The sequence below is a fragment of the Anabas testudineus genome, chromosome 18 (genome assembly GCF_900324465.2).
Source record: "Anabas testudineus chromosome 18, fAnaTes1.2, whole genome shotgun sequence".
Lineage (NCBI taxonomy): Eukaryota > Metazoa > Chordata > Actinopteri > Anabantiformes > Anabantidae > Anabas > Anabas testudineus.
Genome location: NC_046627.1, coordinates 4,909,151 through 4,934,335, shown reverse-complemented (window position 1 = coordinate 4,934,335; position 25,185 = coordinate 4,909,151). Strand labels below are relative to the sequence as shown.

Genomic DNA, 25,185 nt, shown 5'->3' with positions numbered 1-25,185 from the left:
GTTCTACACAGGCAGTCTTCGGGGCATTAAGAACAACGTCTATAGTGTTAAAAAGAACACAAGGCTTGTGACAGTTAATAGGATGATATTAGACAGGTGTTGTCTTTTAGCCTCTTTTACCACAGTCTGATAACGACGCCAGCAGTCCTTTAAAATTTGCAAAGACACTTGCAGCTTGTCCTTCCTCCACCACTCACGTCTGACAGCACGAGTTGTTTGATTTAGCCAGGGCTCAGATTTAGTTTTAGGCTGTCTGGGTTTTAATGAAGCCACAGCATCTATAACTGTTTGACAGGTGGAATGAAACCAGGAGCTGAGCTCATCTGCATCAGAAAACACAGGCACTGAGGTGTTTTGATTGAAGGAGGCTGAGAACTGAGCGGCAGTGGAAGGGTTAATAATACGGACACTCCGAGCAGCAGCGGGAGACTTGAAGGTGTTAGAGGACAGACTGATGTCATATAAAACAGGCATAGGATCAGAAAACAACGCATCACAAATCCTCAAGTTGGAAACAGACAGACCGTAAGTTAAAACCAGGTCAAGTGTGTGTCCACGTTGTTGTGTAGGTTTTGAAACGGGCTGAAGAAAATTAAAAGAGTCAATAAGGCTTAAAAAGTCCTTCGACATTGTTTTGTCTGGACAGCACACGTGTACATTAAAATCTCCGACAATAAGAACTCGATCATACTTAGGCATGATTTCAGCCAGCAGTTCAGAAAATTCATTAATAAAGTCTTTATTATATTTAGGTGGATGATAAATCACAGCACACAATACAGGGTGCAGGCGACCCAGTTCAAAGAAGTCCAGTTCAAAGCTGGAGAAGGAGTTGGATAGAGCTGGTCGGCTACATTTATATACAGATCTGTACACGGTGTCTATTCCGCCGCCTCGACCCGACGAGCACAGACAGTTAAAATAACCACAGTCCGGTGGTAAAAGTTCAGAAAGAGCACTGGACTCACCAACATTCAGCCACGTCTCCGTCACACAAAGAAAGTCCAAGCGTTGTGAGCTGAAGAAATCCTTAAGGATAAAAGTTTTGTTCGCTAGGGACCTGGTGTTTACCAGGCCGAAGCTGACAGGTGCTGGTGAGGCCAAGGTATTTGTAGTCCGGGGGGCCTGGCAGAGAGGCCGCAGGTTCTCCAGATTGACCCCACGCTGCCTGGGCCGATCACAACAAGGACACAACGGTGGTACAGCTCCTCAGGTTCAACGATAGGCACCAGCCAGGCACCGACCGGCTCCAGTAAATGTGGGGAAGGCAAGAGGCGATGAACCGCTTCAAACCCATGCAGCGAGTCCACCCGAAAACAGTCCGGGGTGATTTATAAAGGCAGTTCAAAACAAACAGTCCAATAGGCAAATATCCAATGTCAGGGGTAATCCAGGTCATACACAGTGAGACAGTTCAGTGAAAGGTCCGGCAGGGAAAATCCACAACAGAAAGACAATCCAGGTATAAACACTAAAGAGGTCCAAACAGTCTGAGCAGGGTGGTAACCACGAGGAAGAGAACAGATTAGGAAAAACACACTCACGGTCAGGAGGAAACAGGATCAGTCAATGAGGGGAATCAGGTAGAGACTGGGTAGAAAGGGTGCAGGTCTAGGAAGGGGGAAACAGGCAGGAGCAGGAACAGGTCTGGTACTGTGAGCAGGTGAAGGAGGGAAAAACTAACAGTTCTGGAGGGTCAGACAAAAGGCAAGATCCAGGGCAGTCAGAGTCAGAATGTCCAAAATGGCAGTCCAAATGAAAATGCTGGATAGTGTCCGGGGGTTGCGGTTAGACTATCTGGCAGGGGAGAAAGGTGAGCAGGGCTGTATATGTAGTGTGGGGGAAACCAGGTTCAATCAATGAGGTGAGTGCAAGTAATCAGACTGGGAGGAGGAAACAGGAAGTTGTCAACATAAGTGCATGGGAAAAAGCCAGGTAGCAACGAGGCTGGAACCATGACATAAACTGGACAAAACATGTCCTACACACTTGATGAACAGCTTCTTGTCTCCACACTGTACAGTGTTGTGGACAGAGGGGGTAAGTATATGAAGGTAATACTTCTAAAATACTCCACTGAAGAAAAGTACAAGTACTTTACTAAGAAAACACGTTATTCAATACAGTATTAAACTTGATGCTATGTACATTTCTAGAGCAGATTTGACTGAAACAAAAACAATAATGAATAAAAACTAAGGAAAATGATCTGTGTCAATGACTAGGAAACAAAACAGCAGCTGATTCGAAGAATTTATTCACTGACAGCTGCTTCATCCAGAATCAAACATTAGTACTTTGTAGTTTATTAGATTTTTTATTAGAGTCTACAAAAAGTAACTAAAGCTATCAAATAGATGAAGTGATGAAAAAGTATATTTTCAACTGAACTGTACCAGAGTAAAATTACCATAAAATAAGAATTCTTCAGTAAAATACAAGTATCTCAGTACTTGTAGTTGAGTAAATGTAACTAGTTACTTAACTGAAGCTGTTTGTCAGAGTAACTAATGTTAACTAGAGTTTAACTTAACACCAGCAGCCTGTGATCATTTCATATTATTAGATTTAATCTGTGGACTCTTGATCAGCAGATTAAATCATCTTGTTGGGTCATTTGTGCTGACGTCACTATGAACAGCAGCACTGATGTCTAATAATGTCGGTGGATCAAAAAGAGAAAGAGAGAAAAGACAGAACAAGACTTCAGAACAAGTCCTCAACATCTGGATCCTGGAACAATCGTAGCTTCATCTTTAAAGGACTGGAAGAGGAACAAGTTTACAAGGAATCATTTAGAACTGGTTCAAGAAGAAACTGATTGAATCCATGAATCTGAAAACGTGTGTGTGAGTGAAAGAGACAGACATGTACAGACTGAACTATCTGTTCAACAGAGACGACGCTTCTCTGACAGGACGACACTCTCAGTACTACACTGAACACAGAGACACTGAGGAACCAGGATACCAGAACCTAAACCCAGAATAAAGAGGTTCAGTGAATGAGGTGTTGAAGGTGTGGAGGTGGATCAGTTTGTCAGAGGAGACTCTGTAGAAGGACAGAGTCCCAGCAGGACAGTCCACATACACTGATACTCTGCGAGAGACAGAGGAGGAGATGGATGTTTTTCTGTTATTGTGATAGACATAGTAACCATCATCAGTGCAACTCAGACTCCAGGACTGATTGTTCCATCCAAACCAACAGTCTTCACTGTCTCCTCTCCTTCTGATTCCTCTGTAACTCACTGATATATAAACCCCTCTGCTCCACTCGACCTCCCAGTAACAGCGACCAGTCAGAACATTACTACACAGCAGCTGATGACACTACTCAAATCTGTCTGGATGATCAGGATATGACTGATCCTTCCACACATATGTCACCTTCCTGTTGTTGTCAGACAGTCGTAGTTTTCTGTTCACTGTGTTTGTGTCGATGGTGAGTTGACAGAAATCTGATGGAGAGAACAAGACACAATCCAGCTGCAGTTATTAATCTATCATCAGTTTGATGAGGACTCATGACATCAGGGATTTGAATGAGTGATGTGACAGTTTGAAGATGGTTGAATGTTGCTGCTTTGTTTTCATCAGTCTCAGTAAAAACACACTTACACTTCCTCAGACCTGGTCTCAACCATCGGACTCCACCAGGCTCCACCCTGAAAGGAGGAGTGGGGTCAGAGCAGCACATTCTCTTTCAGCATGCACACATGGACATTACATGGCTCTCATACACACAGTGTGTTCTGGTTCTGTTCTAATGGAGGCTTGTATGTAGGGATGGACATTCAGCAAACAACTAAGGAATTGGAGTCCTTATCTTGAAATTCTACGGAGCAGGGAGGTGACATGGAGGAAAGATTTCAATTCTCTAGTTCACAGCAGTTTTGGTGTCAGACACCTGCTTTCAGTCTCACTCTGTCACCAGACAAACTAATGTGACACCACAGGAAGCAGGAAACTGGAGAGCAAAGTCCAAGAGGCTCAACTCCACATACATGGACTCTGTGTATGTGTTTTCCTCTCTCTAATGTCTGTGGACTGATCTCAGCTGAGCTTCAGACATTGTCCTGTGTTCAGAGGAAGTCTAGTTCACCTCCAGCTACTGGATATTGATCATTACACACAGACTTTGTGGCTTCATCTGATTTGGTGTCAAATTTCTTGGAGCAGCCAGAGACAGAAAGTGAAAACAGGAGTTTGAGGAGAAAAACATTCAATCACAAACTAATTCTTCAACTGGGAACAACAAGGAGTTTTTCCTCTTTGACATATTGTAATGATGAAATGAACATGTTCTAGTTCTGATTTACTGTCTCCTATATATGACACAAGATCTCATCATGACAAGATCAGGATCTCAGGAAGGTGAAGTTGCTTCAATCATCACTATTTGAGGAGACAGAGACATGATGCTGTGGCCTGATTCAATCCTCTGATATTCATTCATTGTCATTCTGTGGATAAAAACTCTACCTATAAGGTGGATGAATTTCCTGCTCAGTTCACTGAATCTATTGTAACACCTGATTTCATCATGAGGAGATTTGTTCCCAAAGTCAGAATGAGACACTGAAGTCAGAATTACAGGAGCTCCCCTCTTTTCTTTGCTGAATGTAAAGTGCTTCAGTGAAGATTTGTCATCAGCTGAGAGGAAATGTTTCTAGCTTAAAACTACTTTCTGCTGCAGTGTTCATCAACACAACTCCACAGTGAGACACAAACTGATGCTGACACATTTTTCTTCCTTTCATGTCAAAGAGGTTTGTTTTACTCATCTAAACAAACAGAGTCATTAATTATTAACATCCCTACTTCCTCATCCATCAGACATTGTCTGTGGCTGCAGCAGGTCTCTCCTTACCTGAGAGTGTCCAGTCTCCAGTGTGGATCCTCCAGTCCAGCAGATAGCAGCTTCACTCCTGTGTCTCCTGGATGATTGTAGCTCAGGTCCAGCTCTCTCAGATGAGAGGGGTTGGAGCTAATAGCTGAGGCCAGAGAAGCACAACCTTCGTCTGTGATCAGACAGCCTGACAGTCTGCAGACACACAAAACAACACACAGGAGACTTGGTGCTGGGTTTTTTGGTACAGACCAACATCACATCCTCCTATTTATATTTGAGGCAAAATTAGTCACATACAGTGGAAAGAAAAAGTAAGTGAACTATTTCCAATTTCCTGTTTTCCATCAGTTGTTCATGAATACACCTCAGTCCTGATTATTCATTCATCGTGTAATTTAACAGACGCTTTTATCCAAAACGACTTACAAGTGAAGAACAAGGCAAACAAACAAAATCTAAGTCAAAGAGAAAAAACATCAAAGCAAAGTGGTATGAAAAAAGTGTTTCTGTTTCAAGAGATGTAAGTACAAGAAAGCAGTTTTTTTTTTTTTTTTTGCAAAAATACATGCGAAATAGTTCTGTTTTCAGCTGTTTAATAAATATTAAAGTGAGGGGGCTGAGCGTGCAGAGTTCTGCAGCTTATTCCACCATCGTGGGATCACTGAGCTGAACAGTTTTCCTTGGTGTTGACTGTGTGGTGCTGGTACCACCAGATGTTGTTCACTGGTTGAGCGCAGTGGACGGGAGGGAATGTAGACCTGAATGATTGAGTTGAGATAAGTTGGAGCTGTGTAGTTGACGACTGTGTAGGCAAGAGACAGAGCTTTGAACTTGATCCTTGCAGCCACAGGAAGACAGTGCAAAGATCTGAAGAGCGGTGTGACATGAGACGTTTTTGGTTGATTGAAAATGAGGCGTGCTGCCGCATTTTGGATCATCTGGAGGGGTTTGGTCGTGGATGCCGGTAAACCCATCAGTAGTGCATCGCAGTAATCCAGGCGAGATAAGATCAACGCCTGTACAATGAGTTGGGTCGTGCACTCCGTCAGGTAGGGTCTGATCTTTCTGATGTTGTGGAGGGCATATCTACACGACCTAGCGACTGTGGCGATGTGTTCCGTGAAAGTAAGTTGGTCATCAATAATGAAATTAGCAGGAACAATCACCGCAGATGCAATGTTAATGCTGATCTTATGTTGTGTCGAAGGTCTGGCAGGGAAGACTAGAACATCAGTCTTCTGATCTAACTCACAACAATAGAAAAAATGCAGTCTGCTTAAAACAATAGTACACAAACATTATATGTTTTCATGTTTTTATTGAACATAACATGTAAACATTCACAGTGCAGAGTGGAAAAAGTATGTGAACCCCTAGCCTAATAACTTCTCCAGGAGCTAATTGGAGGCAGGAGTGAGCTAACGTTGAGTCCAATCATTGTGATGATATTGGATGTGTTGCTGAAAGCTGTCCTGCCCTTTAAAAACTTACACCAGTTTTGGGTTTACTGTTGCAGCACTGTTTCCCTAGGCGTGGTCATCCTGTAAAGATGACTGCAAGAGCACAGCGCAGAATGCTGAATGAGGTAAAGAAGCATCCTAGAGTGTCAGCTAAAGACTTACAGAAATCTCTGGCACATGCTAACATTTTTATTGACACATCTACAATAAGGAAAACATCAAACAAGAATGGAGTACACCATGGAGGAAGCCATTGCTGTCCAAAAAAAACATTGCAGCATGTTTGAAGTTTGCAAAAGAGCACCTGGATGTTCCACAGCACTACTGGCAAAATATTCTGTGGACAGATGAAACCAAAATTGAGTTGTTTGGAAAAAACACACAACACTATGTGTGGAGAAAAAAAGGCACAGCACACCAACATCAAAACTTCATCCCCACTGTAAAACATGGCAGAGGGAGCATCATGGGGCTGTTTTGCTGCCTCAGGGCCTGGACGGATTGTTGTCATTAATGGAAAAATGAATTCAAGAGTTTATCAAGACATTTTGCAGGAAAACGTAAGACCACCTGTCCGCCAACTGAAGCTCCACATAGGACGGGTGATGTAACAGGACAATGAATCAAAAGAATAGCTTCAACAGAACAAAATACAACTTCTGGAGTGGCCCAGTCAGAGTCCTGACCTCAACCCGATTGAAATGCTGTGGCATGACCTAAAGAGAGCCATTCACACCAGACATCCCAAGAATATTACTACACTGAAACAGTTTTGTGATGAGGAGTGGTCCAAAATTACTCCAGATCGTTGTGCAGGTCTGATCTGTAACTACAGGAAACGTTTGGTTGAGGTTATTGCTGCCAAAGACGGGTCAACCAGTAATTAAGTCCTAAGGTACCTTTTCTTTTTCCACCCTGCACTGTGAATGTTTACATGTAATGCTCAATAAAACATGAAAACATGTATTGTTTGTGTAGTATTATTTTAAGCAGACTGTGTTTTTCTATTGTTGTGAGTTAGATGAAGATTTTTTTTGCCACTGTAGTTTAGTTACAATTTGTTTTTTTTTTTTATTGTAATCTTTAGGTCACATATAAAGAGGAATATTTCAACATTATGAAAAGTGACCTCTTTTTTGTCACCTTACCTTTAACAACAATGTTAACAAGAAAAACAGAAATCTTCATGCAGACAACTTCTCTGAGTCAATGAGACAATGCTATATTGTAAAAATACTTAAGAGAACCCCCTAGAGCTGAAAACTTGTGACATGTGAAAGTTTAGTCTGCTTGGGTCTCTCTCATATCAGCAGTTTTGGACTTTTGAAATATCTTCAATGATCCTCAAAAACACAAAATCTCTAGATCTAGAAAAACCTGCTGCAAAAATGTACTTAAGATATTGAATCCTAACCTGAGAGTTTCCAATTTACAGTGTGGATTCTCCAGTCCAGCAGACAGAAGCTTCACTCCTGAATCCTGCAGGTCGTTGTTACTCAGGTCCAGTTCTCTCAGACTAGAAGACTGGGAGGTGAGAACTGAGGACAGAGCTTCACAGCTTCTCTCTGAGAGGTTACAGCCACTCAGTCTGAAAAACAGTGATGTATAACATGACAACATTTGTGATAAGGTATAACGAAATAATTTCTAATATAAGAAAACAAGTAATAAGTTCTTTTCTGTTGTTGAAATACAGTAGCTGTGGATTTATTGACGAACAAATTCCATTGTCTTTACACTTACACAACTTTCTTGGAGACTTTGACGACTCCCAGCACAAACAGAAGATTCGCTTCTGAGAAATTTGAGTATTTCAATGGATCAAACATGTCCAGATCTTTTCCTGATGACACCAACATGAAGAGCAGAGCTGACCACTGAACAGGAGACAGTTTATATGTGGAGAGACTTCCTGAGTTCATGTACTGTTGGATCTCTTCCACTAGAGAACGATCATTCAGTTCATTCAGACAGTGGAACAGGTTGATGCTTTTCTCTGCTGAGGGAGTCTCTCTGATCTTCTTCTTGATGTACTGAACTGTTTTTTTTCTAGTCTTTGAGTTACTTCCCGTCTGTCTGACCAGACCTTGTAGGGGAGTCTGATTGGTCTGCAGTGAAAGACCAAGGAGGAAGCGGAGAAACAAGTCCAGGTGTCCATTTGGACTATGTACGGCCTTGTCTACAGCACTCTGCAGGAAAGGTTTTAGTTCAGGTCTAAACTGTTTGGACCTCAGAGAAGTTGACTGTTCTTCAGACAGCAGATTGACTCTAGAGTTGATGAAGGTCAGATGGACATGAAGAGCAGCCAGAAACTCTTGAACACTCAGATGGATGAAGCAGAACACCTTGTCCTGGTACAGTCCTCTCTCCTCTTTAAAGATCTGTGTGAACACTCCTGAGTATACTGAGGCTGCTCTGATATTGATGCCACACTCTGTCAGGTCTGATTCATAGAAGATCAGGTTTCCTTTCTGCAGCTGCTCAAAAGCCAGTTTTCCCAGAGACTCAATCATCTTCCTACTCTCTGGACTCCAGTGTGGATCTGTCTCAGCTCCTCCATCATACTTGATGCTCTTCACTTTGGACTGAACTATCAGGAAGTGGATGTACATCTCAGTCAGGGTTTTGGGCAGCTCTCCTCCCTCTCTGGTTTTCAACACATCCTCCAGAACTGTAGCAGTGATCCAGCAGAAGACTGGGATGTGACACATGATGTGGAGGCTTCGTGATGTCTTGATGTGGGAGATGATTCTTCTGGCCTGCTCCTCATCTCTGAACCTCTTCCTGAAGTACTCCTCCTTCTGTGGGTCAGTGAACCCTCTGACCTCTGTCACCATGTCAACACACTCAGGAGGGATCTGATTGGCTGATGCAGGTCGTGTGGTTATCCAGAGGCGAGCAGAGGGAAGCAGGTTCCCCCTGATCAGATTTGTCAGCAGCACATCCACTGAGGTGGACTCTGTAACATCAGTCAGGATCTGATTGTTGTGGAAGTCCAGAGGAAGTCGACACTCATCCAGACCGTCCAAGATGAACACAACCTGGAACTCTTCAAACCTGCAGATTCCTGCTTCTTTGGTTTCAGTAAAGAAGTGATGAACAAGTTCCACCAAGCTGAACTTTTTCTCTTTCAGCACATTCAGCTCTCTGAAAGTCAATGGAAATGTGAACTGTATGTCCTGGTTGGCTTTGTCCTCAGCCCAGTCCAGAGTGAACTTCTGTGTTAACACTGTTTTCCCAATGCCAGCCACTCCCTTTGTCATCACTGTTCTGATTGGTTCCTCTCTTCCAGGTGAGCCTTTAAAGATGTCTTCTTGTCTAATGGTTGTTTCTGGTCTGTGTGGTTTCCTGGATGCTGTTTCAATCTGTCTGACCTCATGTTCATCATTGACCTCTCCAGTCCCTCCCTCTGTGATGTAGAGCTCTGTGTAGATCTGGTTCAGAAGGGTTGGGTTTCCTGCTTTAGCAATCCCCTCAAACACACACTGGAACTTCTTCTTCAGATTAGATTTAAGTTCACGCTGACAAACTGCAGCTGAAGTTCCTGAATGAAACCACAAAAACATGATCAATATAATTTCTAATGAAAACACAGTTTGACAGTTTCATGACCCTAAATGATTCACATTTCAACATATTAACACTCCACATCTTCAGCTCTCAGTAAACGTCTCATTTGTCCATGATGTTAAATGTTTAGAGAAATCCTCTTACTGCTCTGCAGACAGTCAGCCAGCTCCTCCTGCTTCATTCTCCTCAGGAAGTTCAGTGTGATCTTCAGAAATGCCTCTCTGCTGCTCCTCCTCTGCTCTTCATCTTCACCATCCAACACCTCCTCATCCTCCCTCTGACTCTCTAAGCATTGTGGGTAATCTGGACTCAGAACCTTCTGGATCTTCTTCAACTCGTTCTTCACAAAAGTGACAATGTTCTCCTCCAGCAGCTGGAACAGAAACTATATGAATGACACAATCCAACTCAAATCATGGAGCCAAACATCAGATCCATGTTGGACAGACTGACAATCCACTGGTCTAAAAAGTGCAGCATGGAGATTATTGGGAACACAACAGATGGAAAAGTAGTAGTTGGACATTTGTACAGACCAGAAATATGGAGTCCAGCTGTGTTGGATGCTGCTGGGCAGACTGACCACTGGGAACCTCTGAGCTCTCCTGGTCCACTCTGTGGAGGAATCATCAAGAATGAGCTCACAGTATGTCTGTCCACACAGAGACACACACAAGGTAAAGGTCCATGAAGACAGATTTGATGTGAACAGTGAATCAGAGACTCCCTGTAGTGGTGAAGCTTTACTGTCACCAGTCACTTTGGTTTAGTCTCAGCAGCTCTGAACAACAGATATCTCTGCCTCCCTCACTGAACAATGCTCAAGTGTTGGAACAAGGCATCTAGAGACAGAGTCTGCTTGGATCACACTGGTTGTACTGGGCAGCTCCCAGTCTGAATATGTTGAACTGTGTAAGTATGAGGCAGAGTGCTGCTGCTCACACAATTCACTTTGACTAATTCACATTTGAACAACTTCATTCATTCATTAGTTGGTGGATCCTAAATGAATCTTCAGACGTCAGCTCTGGTACTGACACTGGGGACAAACAGTCCTCTACACTGACTTCAACAACATTAGAACTAAAGTCTTCCAACAGGAAGAGAAGAAGTCAAGATTCTTTAAGACATTTGTACCAAAATCTTCATTTGGAGAACTTCAATCTCAAAGATTTGATCAGAGTTCAACATTTGTGGTGTTCAGCTGCTTCCTTTGACGTCTGCCTGCAAGTCAGCACTTCATTAGAAGAGGAGCAGCCCCCTGAGACCCTCTACAGGATCAGTGGTTTAGCTACTGGCTGGATGGAGATTTGATCCATGATCAGAGTGTTTGCTGGAAGAATAGTGAAGAAAGCTTCTCCTTCAAATCAACCGTTCAAACAGAAATCAACTTACTCACGTCAGAAATATCCAGAAATCCAAAGAACACAACAATTTATCATCAGAGACAGTTTACATCATATTGTTCAGACTGATTTTAAACTCACAACAACTTACTCTGTGTCTGATGAAGGTTGATGTTTAAAATTAATAATAATTTCCTTTGACCAGTTGCTCTTGAAGGACACACAGCTGGGTTCAGGTCCTGGTCCAGGAGATTCTGGTCTTTGATGGGACCTGATAGAAAAACAACTTTGGTGACGCTCACATATTCAGTCAAAGTTTCCTTCATAAATGACAAATAGAATCAGAAGAATAGTAAAAATGTCTTGATGAAATATTCAATTCTAGATGAGACTTGGAGACAGAATCAGTCCGATGGTCTCAGTCATCTCACCTCTGAGCTTTGGTCTGGCTCTCATGGTCCCCACACAGAGTGGTTTTAGAGGGAGGGACTCCCTCCTCTCTGTCCTCACACTGATCCATGCTGCTGAATCCACATCCACATCAGCTCACACACACTTTCTACCTTCATGTGGAGAGGAAACACAAATCATTGATGTGCAGTGAAAACTGAAATCCTCCTTTCCATCATTTCTCCTGGACAAAGATCAGCTGCTCCTCCACTGATTGGCTCTTCTTTCCTCTTTCATATCAGTGTCACTTGAATGCAGTCAGACAGCAGTGGGAGGCAGAGGAAGCTGCCATCAGCTGCTCTACTTCTACTATCAGTCCACTAGATGGAAGCATGAAGCTGCAGCCCAGCACACACAGGATGATGGACCAACATTTACACTCACTCAGTCAGTTGGACTGACGCTGATACTTCACTAACTTTTCCACCACTAAACAACATTTAGAGATAAACACAGAAAAATAATCTGATCATCTGTGTTATCTGAGAAAATCATGGAGATACTTTAAAAACTGCATGTACAGTAAACTTCCTCTGTGCCTCAGTCAAATCAAAGTCTAAATAGAGTTTCTACAAACAGACTTTGTGAGGAGGTGGGGGTCACTGGGGTTTTAAGGCAGCCTTCATCCAAACATGTTGCATTGCTGCCACCTGTAGGAATCGCGTTGCCTTATTGGAAGTCTTTTAATGAGTCCAGGTGTTCTCAAAACACCATTTAAATAATTTCTCTTTAAACATTTTTTCTCCTGAAGGCCTCTATCATGACCCCACTCACATGTCAACATAACATGTTCCACTGTTTCTGGCTCCTGACATTCACTGCACATCCCAGTGTCATGTTTCCCTATTAAATGTAATGTACCATTTAAGTTACTGTGTTTGTGCCCCATCCTCTGTCCTCTCCCACTTTCCTCTGTATTCTATATAAATGTCTTCTCTTCCTCTCCTGGTCCCAGTAATGCTGCCACTTTCTATTTATTGCCCTCCAGACAATACTCTTCCCCTCACACTTACAATTTAACATCGCTGTCTATGTGTTCTTGATTAAGACCTTGCTTGGCTAAATTATCAACTTTCTCATTTCCATGCCTGCATGAGCAGGTGTCCACAAGTAATCACATCTAATGTCCATACCTTGACTTACAGCTTCTGAATATAATGACAGCAGTGTTAACAGCATGTCCTGCCTGTTCTTGGAAGAACTGGACCAAATGCTGTACAGAACAGAAGCAGAATCACTACATATTAACACCTGACTTGGCTTAATTTGCCTCATCCACGCCAACGCTAATACAACTGCCCACACTTCCACTAAATATACAATTAAATCATTCAATGTTCTTTTGAACATGTCAGTTTTATGACTCGACACTGTAACTGCAGCACAGGTTCTGTTCTGTCAGACCTGGGATCCTTAGATCCATCTGTTTAGACTTGGGTGAACCCAGGGTACCTTGATCATCTCCCTCATTTCCCTTTCCTGTTTTATCCCCAATAGTTCCAAATCTACAACTGGACTCTTCAACCTCCATAGTGGAATTACAGGCCAAATCACAGTTGGACAAAAAACCCTCTCCAGGACTTCCATGTCTCTTGCTGCCTCAATTCCCACTCGTGCAAAACGGCATTTCCCCTAGTTCCACCTGCACAGCACACACAGGATGTTCTAGTTGCACCGGTACATAGTCTTAGTGCTCTGGATGGAACAACGTCAAGAACTTTTAATCTGGTTTTTAGCTGCTGAAACATAAACAATACTCCCATAATCTAAACGAGACCTTATCAAAGCTTTATAAATGTACCTCAGTGACAGAAAATCTGCTCCCCATTCCAGCCCTACCCCATGTCCCACCTCATCACATTCAGTACTTTCCTACAGCTGTTTACTACATACAAAAGTATTCTCCAGATAATATGTCAGTTATCATTCTCATCATATCATTCAAGTCTCCCCCCACTTTCTTTATCATTTTCCAGACTCCCCCTACCTGAGTTGTCTTTTTGTCTTCCTTATTGTTCTTCTCACTCCTGCCTGGGCCTTTTTATATTCTATCACTGCTGAAAGTTATTACTTTTCAACTTCCTAAAAGCTTTATTCCTCTCTGTAATTGCATCCCTACACTCCTCATTCCACCTCAACACTGTTTTTACCCTACATCTACTTTTGCTCCTAGGGAGGGCTAGATAGCTGGCTGATACCTTCTCTTACGCTTTTATCAAACCTCTGTAGATCCCCATCTTCTTCTATCATACTTACTAACTTCCCTAAATAACTCCCGTGTCGCTTTCTTAAACACCCACCTCCCTCCTCCATCCTCATTTGATACCGTCATTTGCCCGTTAACTTTACAGAATGGCTTCCTGGTCTCTGCTCTGATAAAATAGCCTCAATCAGTAAAATGTTAGTTTGATCCTCAACATCATCACTCAGATTGTTAATTTCCACTTCATTAAATCAAATCTGTTCCTTTCAGCTACATCTAAACTCTTTTCAGACATATGTAATATTGCTGGTTTCATCAATCATTCAGACACTTTAACATTTTATTTGATCAAATATGACAAAGGTTCAGTTCTATTAGTTTTAAATTATGTTGTTACTGGAACTAGAGATGAAACAGTATGTCTTTTAGTCTTTTATTCAGTTAGCACTTTATTATCAGCTCTTATGTAAACAGGATCATCCATCACCCTGGTGCTGACCAGATGTCTGAATTAATGAAACCTGGTTTCTCTCCACACTCTTTATTCAGGTTGATTAGAATTACTGTTCAATCCAACAGATATAACGCATAACACCAATCTGTAGTACAGGCTTCTTGTCAGTAGGGTTTAGATACCGCACAGTATTTCTCAGTAGGGGATTTTATTAACTCGAGGTGGTTGACTACATAATAAAAATTTAAATGGTAATAACCTACTAACACAGGACATTTTATCATGATTTTCTGTGAAGCCAGTATCTGTTTCCTTGCTAACTGGAACCAGCTTACATTTATCATTTTATTTTTCACTTGAAGAGGTTCCGATCAGCAGAAAACTTGGCAGAAGTTGGTCTATCCAAACCTCTACAGACTTACTGTGGGCTTTTGTGTTTCCCAGCATCATCTGTGCCCTGCAAACGTGTTTTATCCAAAGTCGGAGATTTTCAAGAGAGTATAAAATGATATTACAAACATCTGTCTGTCTGACAGTCTTTGAACAGCTGAGGGGTCAGGGTGTGACTCCATGAAGCTTCATCTCTCATGTCTGATGATTCTGGACACTAGGTGTCTAGATGTCACAGTTTAGCTGTAGACTTCAGCACATTATTATATTTATATATGTAGACAAGCCTTTGCTAATTTCTACTAACTGAGTAATCAGAGTGATGTTTGTTCACAGCTACGAACCAGACTCAGACTGGTTAGTACAGAGTGGACTGAGATACTTGTTAATGAGCTTTTAACACGTTTTAAATAATGTCTGCTTCTCTTTTAAGTAAACCACTAATTATAATTAACCACAGTCTTCATGTTTCTGTTCACTCTCAGACACAAACTTTGCTAAAATGGCGTCTTTGAACACAACTTCCTACAGTCACCGACCAGAAGTTTATAAGAAACGAAACTAAACCAGTCTTACCGTTTTCTACGATCCTCCGTCGTGTCCAGTAGAAAATTCATTTTATAAAATTATTTTTATATTGGACAGTTTAACATCAGTACCGTCATTATCCAGCTCTAATTCAGTGTTAAATCTAGATTATGTCCTTCTTCAACAACGAACTGTGACGATGGTTGAAATCGGACCAAAACTCCAGCGGCTGATTTTCCCAACATCAGGAAGAAGGCGAGGCTTCTCCCAGTGAACCAGAGTCATGTCATGTTTCCTTCTTGATGTTGGAGCTGTGGAAACTTGAATGTGTCTCTTTCAAGTCTCTGTGTCGTTGTAAAGTCTCTTCCTGTGTCATTATTTCTCATTCTCATCCCAAACAGTTAAAACTTCACACAAACACACTTTGTTACTTTGGATTCATGATATTTGTTGAACTTATTAACAGTTTTCACATCAACACAAGACTCAGTAAACTCAGGAACAAGCAAGAACAAAGCTTAAAAACATTTTTATTGTCTGCAACTCGATTTTCTAAGTTTCATTCACACTATACAATACAAAAGATTTAAGAAGTGAGTCAGGGTTTTGTCATTTGGTCAGTTAATAATAATTAAAAATGAGTTCTCATTGATGGATGAAGGTGAAATGTCTTCAACTTAAAGTCCAGTTGTTACTGAACAGAAACATTTGGGATGTTTCACCTTTGAACAAACAACAAGCTGCTGTTAGTAATAAACACTTTATTTAAATATTAAACATGTTAAGACATAAGTTTAGTTAATAAAAGTCGTATAAAAGCTTTTTTATGATGAAATAAAGAGCTTTAAAAAAACCACAAAAGCAAAATGACAAAATGTTTCTGTAAAATACATATACAAATAAAATTGAATTCAAAAATTGAATTAAAAAATTGTACATTACAAACCCACAAGTTAAAATATAAAACATTCAGCATCAGTCATCAACTTAATCAGTGTTTACAGTTGTTGCTCATTATGTTTTACTACTAAAACTACAGTTTGTTACAGGATAATTAATCAGGTTTGCGGTTTAATTCAACTACATCCATGACCTTTTCATGTCTCTTATAAGACAAACAGACTAGTTGTTGGTAACATCCCACTTCTCTAAACTGCGTCCAGGTTTTAGAGACATGAGACGTCCTTCAAAATGTAGGAGCAGGACAACTTCTGGAGTGAGTGAAGGTCGAGGAACAATCAATAAAGATTTAGGAACTATGATCCACCTGAGACATTTTACACCTGCTGTTGTTCACCTGCTTCTTCAGGAGGAGGCTGCTATAAAATCAGCTTCTGACGATTTTCAACGATAATAAAACTGTAAGTGCCTCTGTATTGTGTTCATGGTGTTCATGAGTTTATGATCTTGTGCAGATTGATTGCTTTTGTTTCAAATGGTTGCATGATAATGGAGTTATATTGAAATGTTAATATTACATTATGTAATTTACTGTAATGTAATACCAATATATAGAGGGAGGTGGAAAAAGTCTGAAGCCAAAGCCAAACAGTCAAAGAGAATCAAAGGTTTACAGACCTCTTTTCATGACAAGTGGCCAACGAGGTATTTGTTTATGTACTTTATTTAATGTGTTTCACGTGTCTTTATTTTTTGTTCATACATACTAGGTGCTGTGTTACTTGCTAATTCACTGTGTACTGTTCAAAATACATTTCTCACAGCGTTACGGCGTGACTAAGAAACTGAAGAAGGAAAGCAATATACGCTTGTTTCAAAGAACCGACCTGTGTCTGTGTTGTAGTGGAGAGAGCTACAAAAACCAATAACACAGAAGCCGAGCAGCAACTGACAAACTAGCTGTCAGTCAACATGTCCATCCTTGTCTCCTCCATCCTTGTCTCCTCCATCCTCATGGTTTCCTGCAGATGAGAAGCAGCAGTGAGTCAGCAGGTGTCAGGTAGGTGATGAGTGAAGAACACAACAGAATCCATTTCCTCTTCAAACTCCTGTCAGACATTATCTACTGCACTTTGATCCCATCACTCATACCAGCTGTTTTCTACAAAGTCTCATCAACACCAGCATCTGATCTGGCTTCATCTCCAGGCTTCACTTTCACCTGGTCTAAACAACAACAGAAAAGAAAACTCAGACATAACTAGAAAACAGTTTTAGTCTCATTCATGTACTGTTGTGAAGTTTGGTGTCCATGGTGAACAAAGCTCTAGCTGTAACTCTTAATGTGAACAGATTTTAAAATGCTCGCCTAAGAAAACAGCCCGGGTTTAAGTTTCCTCTTCTAAGTTTTTTTCTGAATACAGATACTGTGACATACGACCATCATCAATCTATTCCTGGACAATCCCTCCCACCCACTGCACAGTGTGTTGGTTAGACAGAGCAGCACATTCAGCCAAAGATTTATTAACATTAAATGCTCTACAGAGAACCACAGGAGATCCTTTCTACCTGTGACCATCAAACTGTACAATTCCTCCCCCCTCTGTAAGGGGTGGGGGAAGTGAAAGGTTCATATATTTGCTGAGAATCTATATATTTTGACCCAATTTCATTTATCTATTTTACATATTCTGTATTTATATTGAGTTTTTCTGTATTAATGCTATTGTGTATTTATGTTATTTCCTGGTTGTGTTTGCTTTTCTTTCTGTCTGTTTTGAGAACAATGGTAATGAGGCAAAACAATTTCCCTCTGGGATTAATAAAGTTTTTTGAATCTTTGAATCTTGAATTGAATCTTTAACAGACTATGGTCGACAGTCCACAGTGAGGCTCACCAGCTCAGAGCTGATTTCAGCTCAAACAAGTATGGTTGGATTTCAAAACTTAATATTTAGCATGATACAAACAACAGTCATACGTAAACAGTCATTACCACAAACATGTAGACAGCACACCAAACATCCACCCCCCAGGATAAAAGGCCCAATTACTCTGTCTGGTGTAAATGTCTCAGAGACGTGTTTCATTAAGATGTTGATTTGTTGTGTTATTGTCGTCCTTTTACTACATTTCTATTGTAAATTCAAGATTGCTTAAGTACGTGCAATTGTTCAGGATTTAATTTAATGTTGCGTCTTGAAGAAAGAGACTGATAAAGAGAGAGAGAACGAGAAAATAAAAACTCCAAACACATCTGTATGATGTGTGATCAGTATTTTTTTGGACCAGTGTAGCTACAGTAAGGCTGTAAACAAGTCAAGAAAGACGATTACTAAATAACAAGCAGAAAATATTTCTAATTTTGTGATTGACACTATTTTATTCATGTTATTTATTCTTATTATTCTTCTTCTTCTACTTCTTCTTCTTCTTCTTCTTACTATTATTATTATTATTGTTATTATTATTATTATTATTATTATTATTATTATTATTATTATTATTATTATTATTATTATTTTCCAGTTTTTCTCGAAATCAGCTGCTGAGCAGAGAAAAAAAGTAACTTACAAATATCTATATTTATGAGGTCGATCAAACTCAAGCTACAGTACTGTGTCTCAGTTTCTTGACTCACTTTACTGATGCAGCCACAAATAATTTAAGGTTAAATAACAGCATAACTTGAAGAGACTGAGATGTAGAACAAGCAGCTTTCACACCCTCCTTCCTTCAGTCCCTAACATTCAGCATCTGTCCACCAGATGCCCTCAATATCAGCCAAGTCAATCCAACTAAAAATCACTTTAAGTGCAGAGAAAGAGCAGAGATGTGATTGGCTCAGAAGTAAAGTAAACAAGTTTGAAATCTCCTTGTTCCAAACAGAAAACTGAGACTGGGAAATGATTCAACTTTCAGTGGGACAATGATGCAAAGCACAGAGTCAAGCATATTTGTCCTGAACATGGTGGGAGTTGAATTTCCCTGTAGCTTCATTTCCAGAGTTTTTATGACCTACATGCCTCTCCACAGGGTAGCAGCACAAGAAGAATTTATGTTTGTTGTGGGCGAAATCTGTACTTGCTTCTCAAAAGTATCTTGTGTCTGGAGGTGAAATGTCTGTGGCTCCTTCCCAACTATGATGACATATTCATAGTCAAGACTCTGAATCTGGCAACATCAGGTCCTTGAAGTGTGAACACTCTCAAAAATGTACTGTGTTGCTTTGAACAAGGCCTCGGTTGAGGTCACAGTCAGTATCAGTCCATCCTTGAGCTTCAGTGCTAAAATTAATCCAGCATCCATGAACTGGTCTAAAACAACAAACAAATGGATGTTTACTGGATCACTCCAGTAATAAACTGAGACAAAACATATCAGTCTTCTCCTGAAATCCCTATATGCTGGTATTGTCTTCACACTGAAAACGTCCTTCATCACCAGGAGATGCAGGGAAGAGTGTGAGGGTGGTATGCAGCGCTCCCCTGTTGTCTTGTCTGGAATCATGTTTTGTTACTCTACTGTGCTATGCAGTGGAAAAACATGAGCACTAAACACAAGCCACACACACTGTAAGTCTGCAAAACAGTCCGCTGTTGTGAGACCAGAGTGGTACACACATTTACACCATTTGCTGCATTTCTTCAGTGTGCCAACAAATAAAAATAAGTCACAACTTGCAGACACAGCAACAGTCCATTCCCGTGTTGTCCATTCCCTGTGTTTCCAGGTGTGTTACCTGCAGAGTACGAACAGGTGTCAGGTGGCTGATGACTGAGGATCACAACAGAATCTATTTTCTCTTTTTACAAACTCATGTCAGCTTATAGCTCCTGTACAAATACTGCAACCTCTTAAACACAACAAGGTAGATATGTTGGTGAAGATTCTCAGTCATCCAGGTGAAGTTATCTGGAAGTTGAGTCATGACACCTGGACTACAGACTGATAACAACTAATAAGAATACTGATGGGTCCAGACTTAATAACAACTCTTTTCTTTCATGTTGTGTCCTGATGAACTCTGCACTCGTACGTTCCAGCATCACTTCTAGTCACGTTCTTCAGGATTAAAGACAGGTTACCATCCTTTATCTGACTGTTCACCAGCTCCACACGGTCCTTAAAAGACAGATAGGTTTTATCTGACTGTTTGTTCCTGTAGAAGAACACGTATTCTAGCTCCAGGTCAGGTCTGCTGACGGCGCTGCTGGAAGTTCGACAAGGCAGAATGACATTCAGTCCAAGACGAGCTGTGATGATCTGCTGACCTGACAAAGAATCAAGAACAGAAAGATTAATCTAATTGGGAATGAGAACAGTTCTAATGGCCAAAGAATTAGTAAAGTGTTGTTTCATCAGCTTTTGTAAAGGATTTTTTCCTTCACCAGTGAAATAATTCTTCTGTCATCCGCCAATTGTTTTCTATGGTATTTCCTGGATCTTTTGAGTTCCTGCTTTTAACAATGTAGGAAATAGTTGACTACAACACTCAGTGTTTGTTTTGGCTTCAGCCTGATGATGGTTTGTTCACTGGAACTTAAAATCAAATCCATTTATTTTTACCTACTGACCCAAAACAAATTGTTTGATCAGTTTATTTATTCAACTATTATATTATACCAGCTAAAATAAAATGAACATCTCAAAATGTCCATGACAAAGTCAATGAAGACATTCAAGAATTTCCACTGCAGCTGCGCAATGAGACTTAATTTTTTAGAGAGTCTCGTTACTGATGATAAATGAGTCAGTTTAGTATTTGTTTAATTGTGGCTCATGAAGAAAACTGATGAGAGCAGAGCCACAATTTTAAAGCAGTGGCTGTAGAAAAATAAGACATTAAAGCAGATTAACAGCAGCAGTGAAAAAGCCTGAGTTTGATCTTGGGTTGTTCTAATGGACACTATTTAGTAATAATTTATTCATTTAAATTAAAACATACATATCATTTATCTGTAGACTGGATTAAAAACTATAACTCAACTCTCTAATTTGGATGAATTCCAGTTTAAATGTCTGAATCGTTTTTGCACATTGGCATGTTTTGATATATACAGGAATGAAGAGTCTATAATGACAAGACAAGTCAACTACTGCTCTGAAAGTTCAACTTTGTTCCAGTCTGAGTTTTAAAGGTAAGGTGCAGGAACAACGTATAGTGTTTCTCTCAGCCAAACAAAGACACAAGTCTTTAATGGTTTAAGGTGTTTGTTGCCAGAGAAGTATAGTTCACACCACAGAATAGTTTTTGGTTCAGTGTCATGAAATCACAGGTAATGGACAAAACAAAATCCTGTTCCAACTACAAGAAAAGATGAACTGATGCAGAACAAAGTGCGATCAAAGGAAGTTGGTAGTAGTAGTTGTTAATAACTGTGATAATTCTCATGTTGTCTTTGTAGGTCCTCATGGTAAAGTATATATATATAAAAGTCACAATAAGACACCTGCACATTTTCCTTTTTACCCATCCTGTGTAAAATGCTGTTTTGTGCCGTCGACACTGTGTCAGAACAAAAGTCAAACAGGTCACTAGAACTTCCAGGTCTTACACATGTAGGAGTTAACATCAGACCTGTCTGTTAAAGACACCACAGAGACTGACTGTTCAACTTAACTATGTAGATTCTGGTACCTGGACTCTTTCCTATTTGATTCACTACTCATCCAAAGAGCAAAAGAAAAACTTTGTAATAGCTGATCGTCCACGTCAACAAACCACAATGTTGAATTTATTCTGAAGACACAGTTTCCACCATCCACACTCAGCTTCAGTTAATATCGTGCTGTGGTCTCTGGGTGATGTGAAAATAAAAAGAAGTGAAACAGGTTCAGTTATATAAGTGTTGTAGGACGGACGCTGCTGTTTCCCTGGTGTCTGTCCTAAAAATGTGACCAGTGTTTGGTTGATTTCTCTGAATTAATAACATTTATAAAAAAAACTATTTTTCTTGTAATACAGTGTTTTACACTCTGTTTGATAGTCAGTCGATTTTCTGAAACAAGTTAAGTAAAAGTGTTTCATACATTCATTTGTTTGTTTCAGCTAAACTCAGCTGAACATCAGAGCAGTCTGATGTGAACACAGCTGCAACAGGATCTAAAACAAGATGTTAAACAAAGAGAATATTAGAGGATGTTAAACAGTGGACAGAGTCTGTACTGATCTCTAAACAGATGAATGTAACATTTCTACTACAACAGTAAGGAAGTAACAACCTGCTCTGAGCTGCAGAACAACAACATAAACTGACACAGTTAAAGTGAACTCTGTTTGTGGAGCTGAACAGTCAGAGTTCACCTAAAAAAACTAAAACTAAAAACGACTTACTGCATGAAAACACAGTGTTTATGATAAAACATAAGTTTCAACTCACCGTTAGACTGAAGAAACAACACAGTCAGCAGCACAGAGCAGCAGAGAACAGCTGGAAACATGGTCAAGTAGAAACTACTGAATTATTCTGTTCACATTATCAAACAGAACAAACTGTTTGACAGCACAGATGGAAGAAGAAGAGAAACATCCACAACTCTGCAGAGGATTTGGTCTGAAGGGAGACCGGATCTGGTCTCGCCCCTCTGACGTCAGAGATCAGCTGTTGGCTGCAGACACTGTAGGCCAGGGGTGGGCAATTAATTTTTATCAGGGGCCGCATGAGAAGCCTGAATTGTGTCAGAGGGCCACCAACTTTCTTTCATTGTAAAATACTTAAATTAAATATTTTGAATACCTGGTACTGATAATCAGAAGAATAAAGCACTCTGTAAATATGTATATTAGGTTATGTGAAACTGTGGTCTATTGGTTAAATAAGAAAAACAATTATTGAACCAGTGCAATTTATTTTTTAACTTGTTAATCTCCACAAACAATAACTTGTAATGCTTTCCACCTCATGTTACCTCTTCAGTGAGAATAATCCAGTCTGTTCTGGGCTTGAACAAGGGCATTGAAATCTGGCGGAATGTCTGAAGTGGCTATGCGAAGGACAGCTGAGAGGTGGTCATCAGTCATAGAGGATCTGTGTTTGGATTTGTTGAACTTCATAACTGAGAATGTCTGTTCACATTGATAGGTAGATCCAAAGAGGACTAGGATCCTCTGAGCATGCCTCCTCAGGTGTGGAAAGTTCTCCTCTTTGAGGGCGGAGTAAAAGTCCAGCAGTGAGACTGACTTGAAGTGATCTGCCAGATGTGCGTCAGACTGCAGATCAATGAGTTCCATCTGAACTTCACTTGGTGCATCATCCACACTGCAGTTGAAGGGAGAAGAAACCATGTGCATTTCACTCTCAAGAGTTTTGAAATCTTGAAATCGCCTTGAAAACTCTGCATGCAATGCTTCTAACATGGTTGAGTACTTTTGGAGGTGATCACCTGATCTTTTGGCTTCCTTAAGTGTTGGCAAGTGGGTCAGAATGTTGTCCTTCACTTGGCTTGAGAGAAGCTGCAGTTTTCTCATGAAAGCCTTCACTGCACTGTACATCTCATGCACAAAAAGGCCCTTGCTCTGCATTTTGACATTTAGTTCGTTCATTAGTGCAGTCACATCCACAGCGAATCCGAGGTCTGCCAACCAGTTGTTATCTGAAAGTTCTGGGATGTCATGACCTTTCTGAATACAGAACTCCTGAATCTGGTCTCTCAGGTCCCAGACACTTTTCAGAACCTTGCCAAGGCTGAGCCACCTAACAGTGCAGTGATAGCTTATGTCACCATGTTCAGCCTCAGTTTCCTCCAACAAAGCCTCGTTACAGTGCGTCGGGAGAGGGAAACGTTCTCAAATGCGCCTTCTTTCTCTGGGCACATCAGCGCAGCAGAGTCTTAATAAACTCTCCGTCGGAAAACGCCTTACTTTTTCTGGCGATTTTGTGAGAAATGACATAACTTGTCCTGACGGCTGCATCTCTGGGAGTGTGAAGTTTAGTGAAAAATCCTTGTTGGGTTTGTAGTTTTGCAAGCAATGCATCAGACTCCCTTGCACGCTCTTCACCAGACAGATTTCTGTATTTATCTTCATGCTTGGTGGTGTAGTGGCGATTCAAATTATATTCTTTAAACACAGCAACCTGTGTACCACAGACTAAGCACACTGCTTTGCCTTTAATTTCTGTAAAGAAATATTTGGAAGTCCATGTTTTGTTGAAAATACGGCATTCGTTATCAACTTTTCTTTTCTTGGGGATAACCTGGCGAACAGCATCACCTTCACTCACACACGTGTATACGCGAGTGAAGGTGCTACGTCTACGACGTGCCTACGTAGCGACGTAACGCTTTTCAAAATAAAATTTCAAAATAAAAGTTTTTAAAAAAGTTTAATTTATGGTGTTTATGATTGGCCTCACGCGGGCCGGACAGGGACGTACAAAGGGCCGGATGTGGCCCGCGGGCCTTAATTTGCCCAGGTCTGCTGTACGGCCTTGTCTACAGCACTCTGGTGGAGAAGTTTTAGTTCAGGTCTAAACTGTTTGGACCACAAAGAAGTTGACTGTTCTTCAGACAGCAGATTGACTCCAGAGTTGATGAAGGTCAGATGGACATGAAGAGCAGCCAGAAACTCCTGAACACTTAGATGGATGAAGCAGAACACCTTGTCCTGGTACAGTCCTCTCTCCTCTCTAAAGATCTGTGTGAACACTCCTGAGTACACTGAGGCTGCTCTGATATCGATGCCACACTCTGTCAGGTCTGATTCATAGAAGATCAGGTTTCCTTTCTGCAGCTGCTCAAAAGCCAGTTTTCCCAGAGACTTGATCATCTTCCTGCTCTCTGGACTCCAGTGTGGATCTGTCTCAGCTCCTCCAGCATACTTGATGTTCTTCACTTTGGACTGAACCACCAGGAAGTGGATGTACATCTCAGTCAGGGTCTTGGGCAGCTCTCCTCCCTCTCTGGTTTTCAACACATCCTCCAGAACTGTAGCAGTGATCCAGCAGAAGACTGGGATGTGACACATGATGTGGAGGCTTCGTGATGTCTTGATGTGGGAGATGATTCTTCTGCCCTGCTCCTCAT

At 40.8% G+C, this 25,185-nt stretch overlaps 2 protein-coding genes across 2 annotated transcripts in view; both read right to left on the bottom strand.

Moving 5' to 3' along the window:
- LOC113155588 (NACHT, LRR and PYD domains-containing protein 12-like) overlaps positions 1-25,185 on the bottom strand; it is a 246,698-nt gene that overhangs the window by 199,446 nt on the left and 22,067 nt on the right. The window contains exons 4-7 of the mRNA XM_033326635.1: positions 11,382-11,501; positions 10,421-10,499; positions 10,029-10,257; positions 8,660-9,858 (exon numbers count right to left, since the gene is read on the bottom strand). Coding sequence (XP_033182526.1) covers positions 8,660-9,858; positions 10,029-10,257; positions 10,421-10,499; positions 11,382-11,501 — 1,627 coding nt within the window. The remainder of the gene's footprint in view (positions 1-8,659; positions 9,859-10,028; positions 10,258-10,420; positions 10,500-11,381; positions 11,502-25,185) is intronic.
- Positions 20,153-24,731, bottom strand: LOC113168168 (junctional adhesion molecule B-like). Its single transcript, XM_026369185.2, has 2 exons — positions 22,542-24,731; positions 20,153-20,432 (listed from the first exon to the last, which is right to left on the bottom strand). Exons 1-2 carry the CDS (start codon positions 22,600-22,602, stop codon positions 20,164-20,166), a joined length of 330 nt encoding a protein of 109 aa, XP_026224970.1. The 5' UTR covers positions 22,603-24,731; the 3' UTR covers positions 20,153-20,163.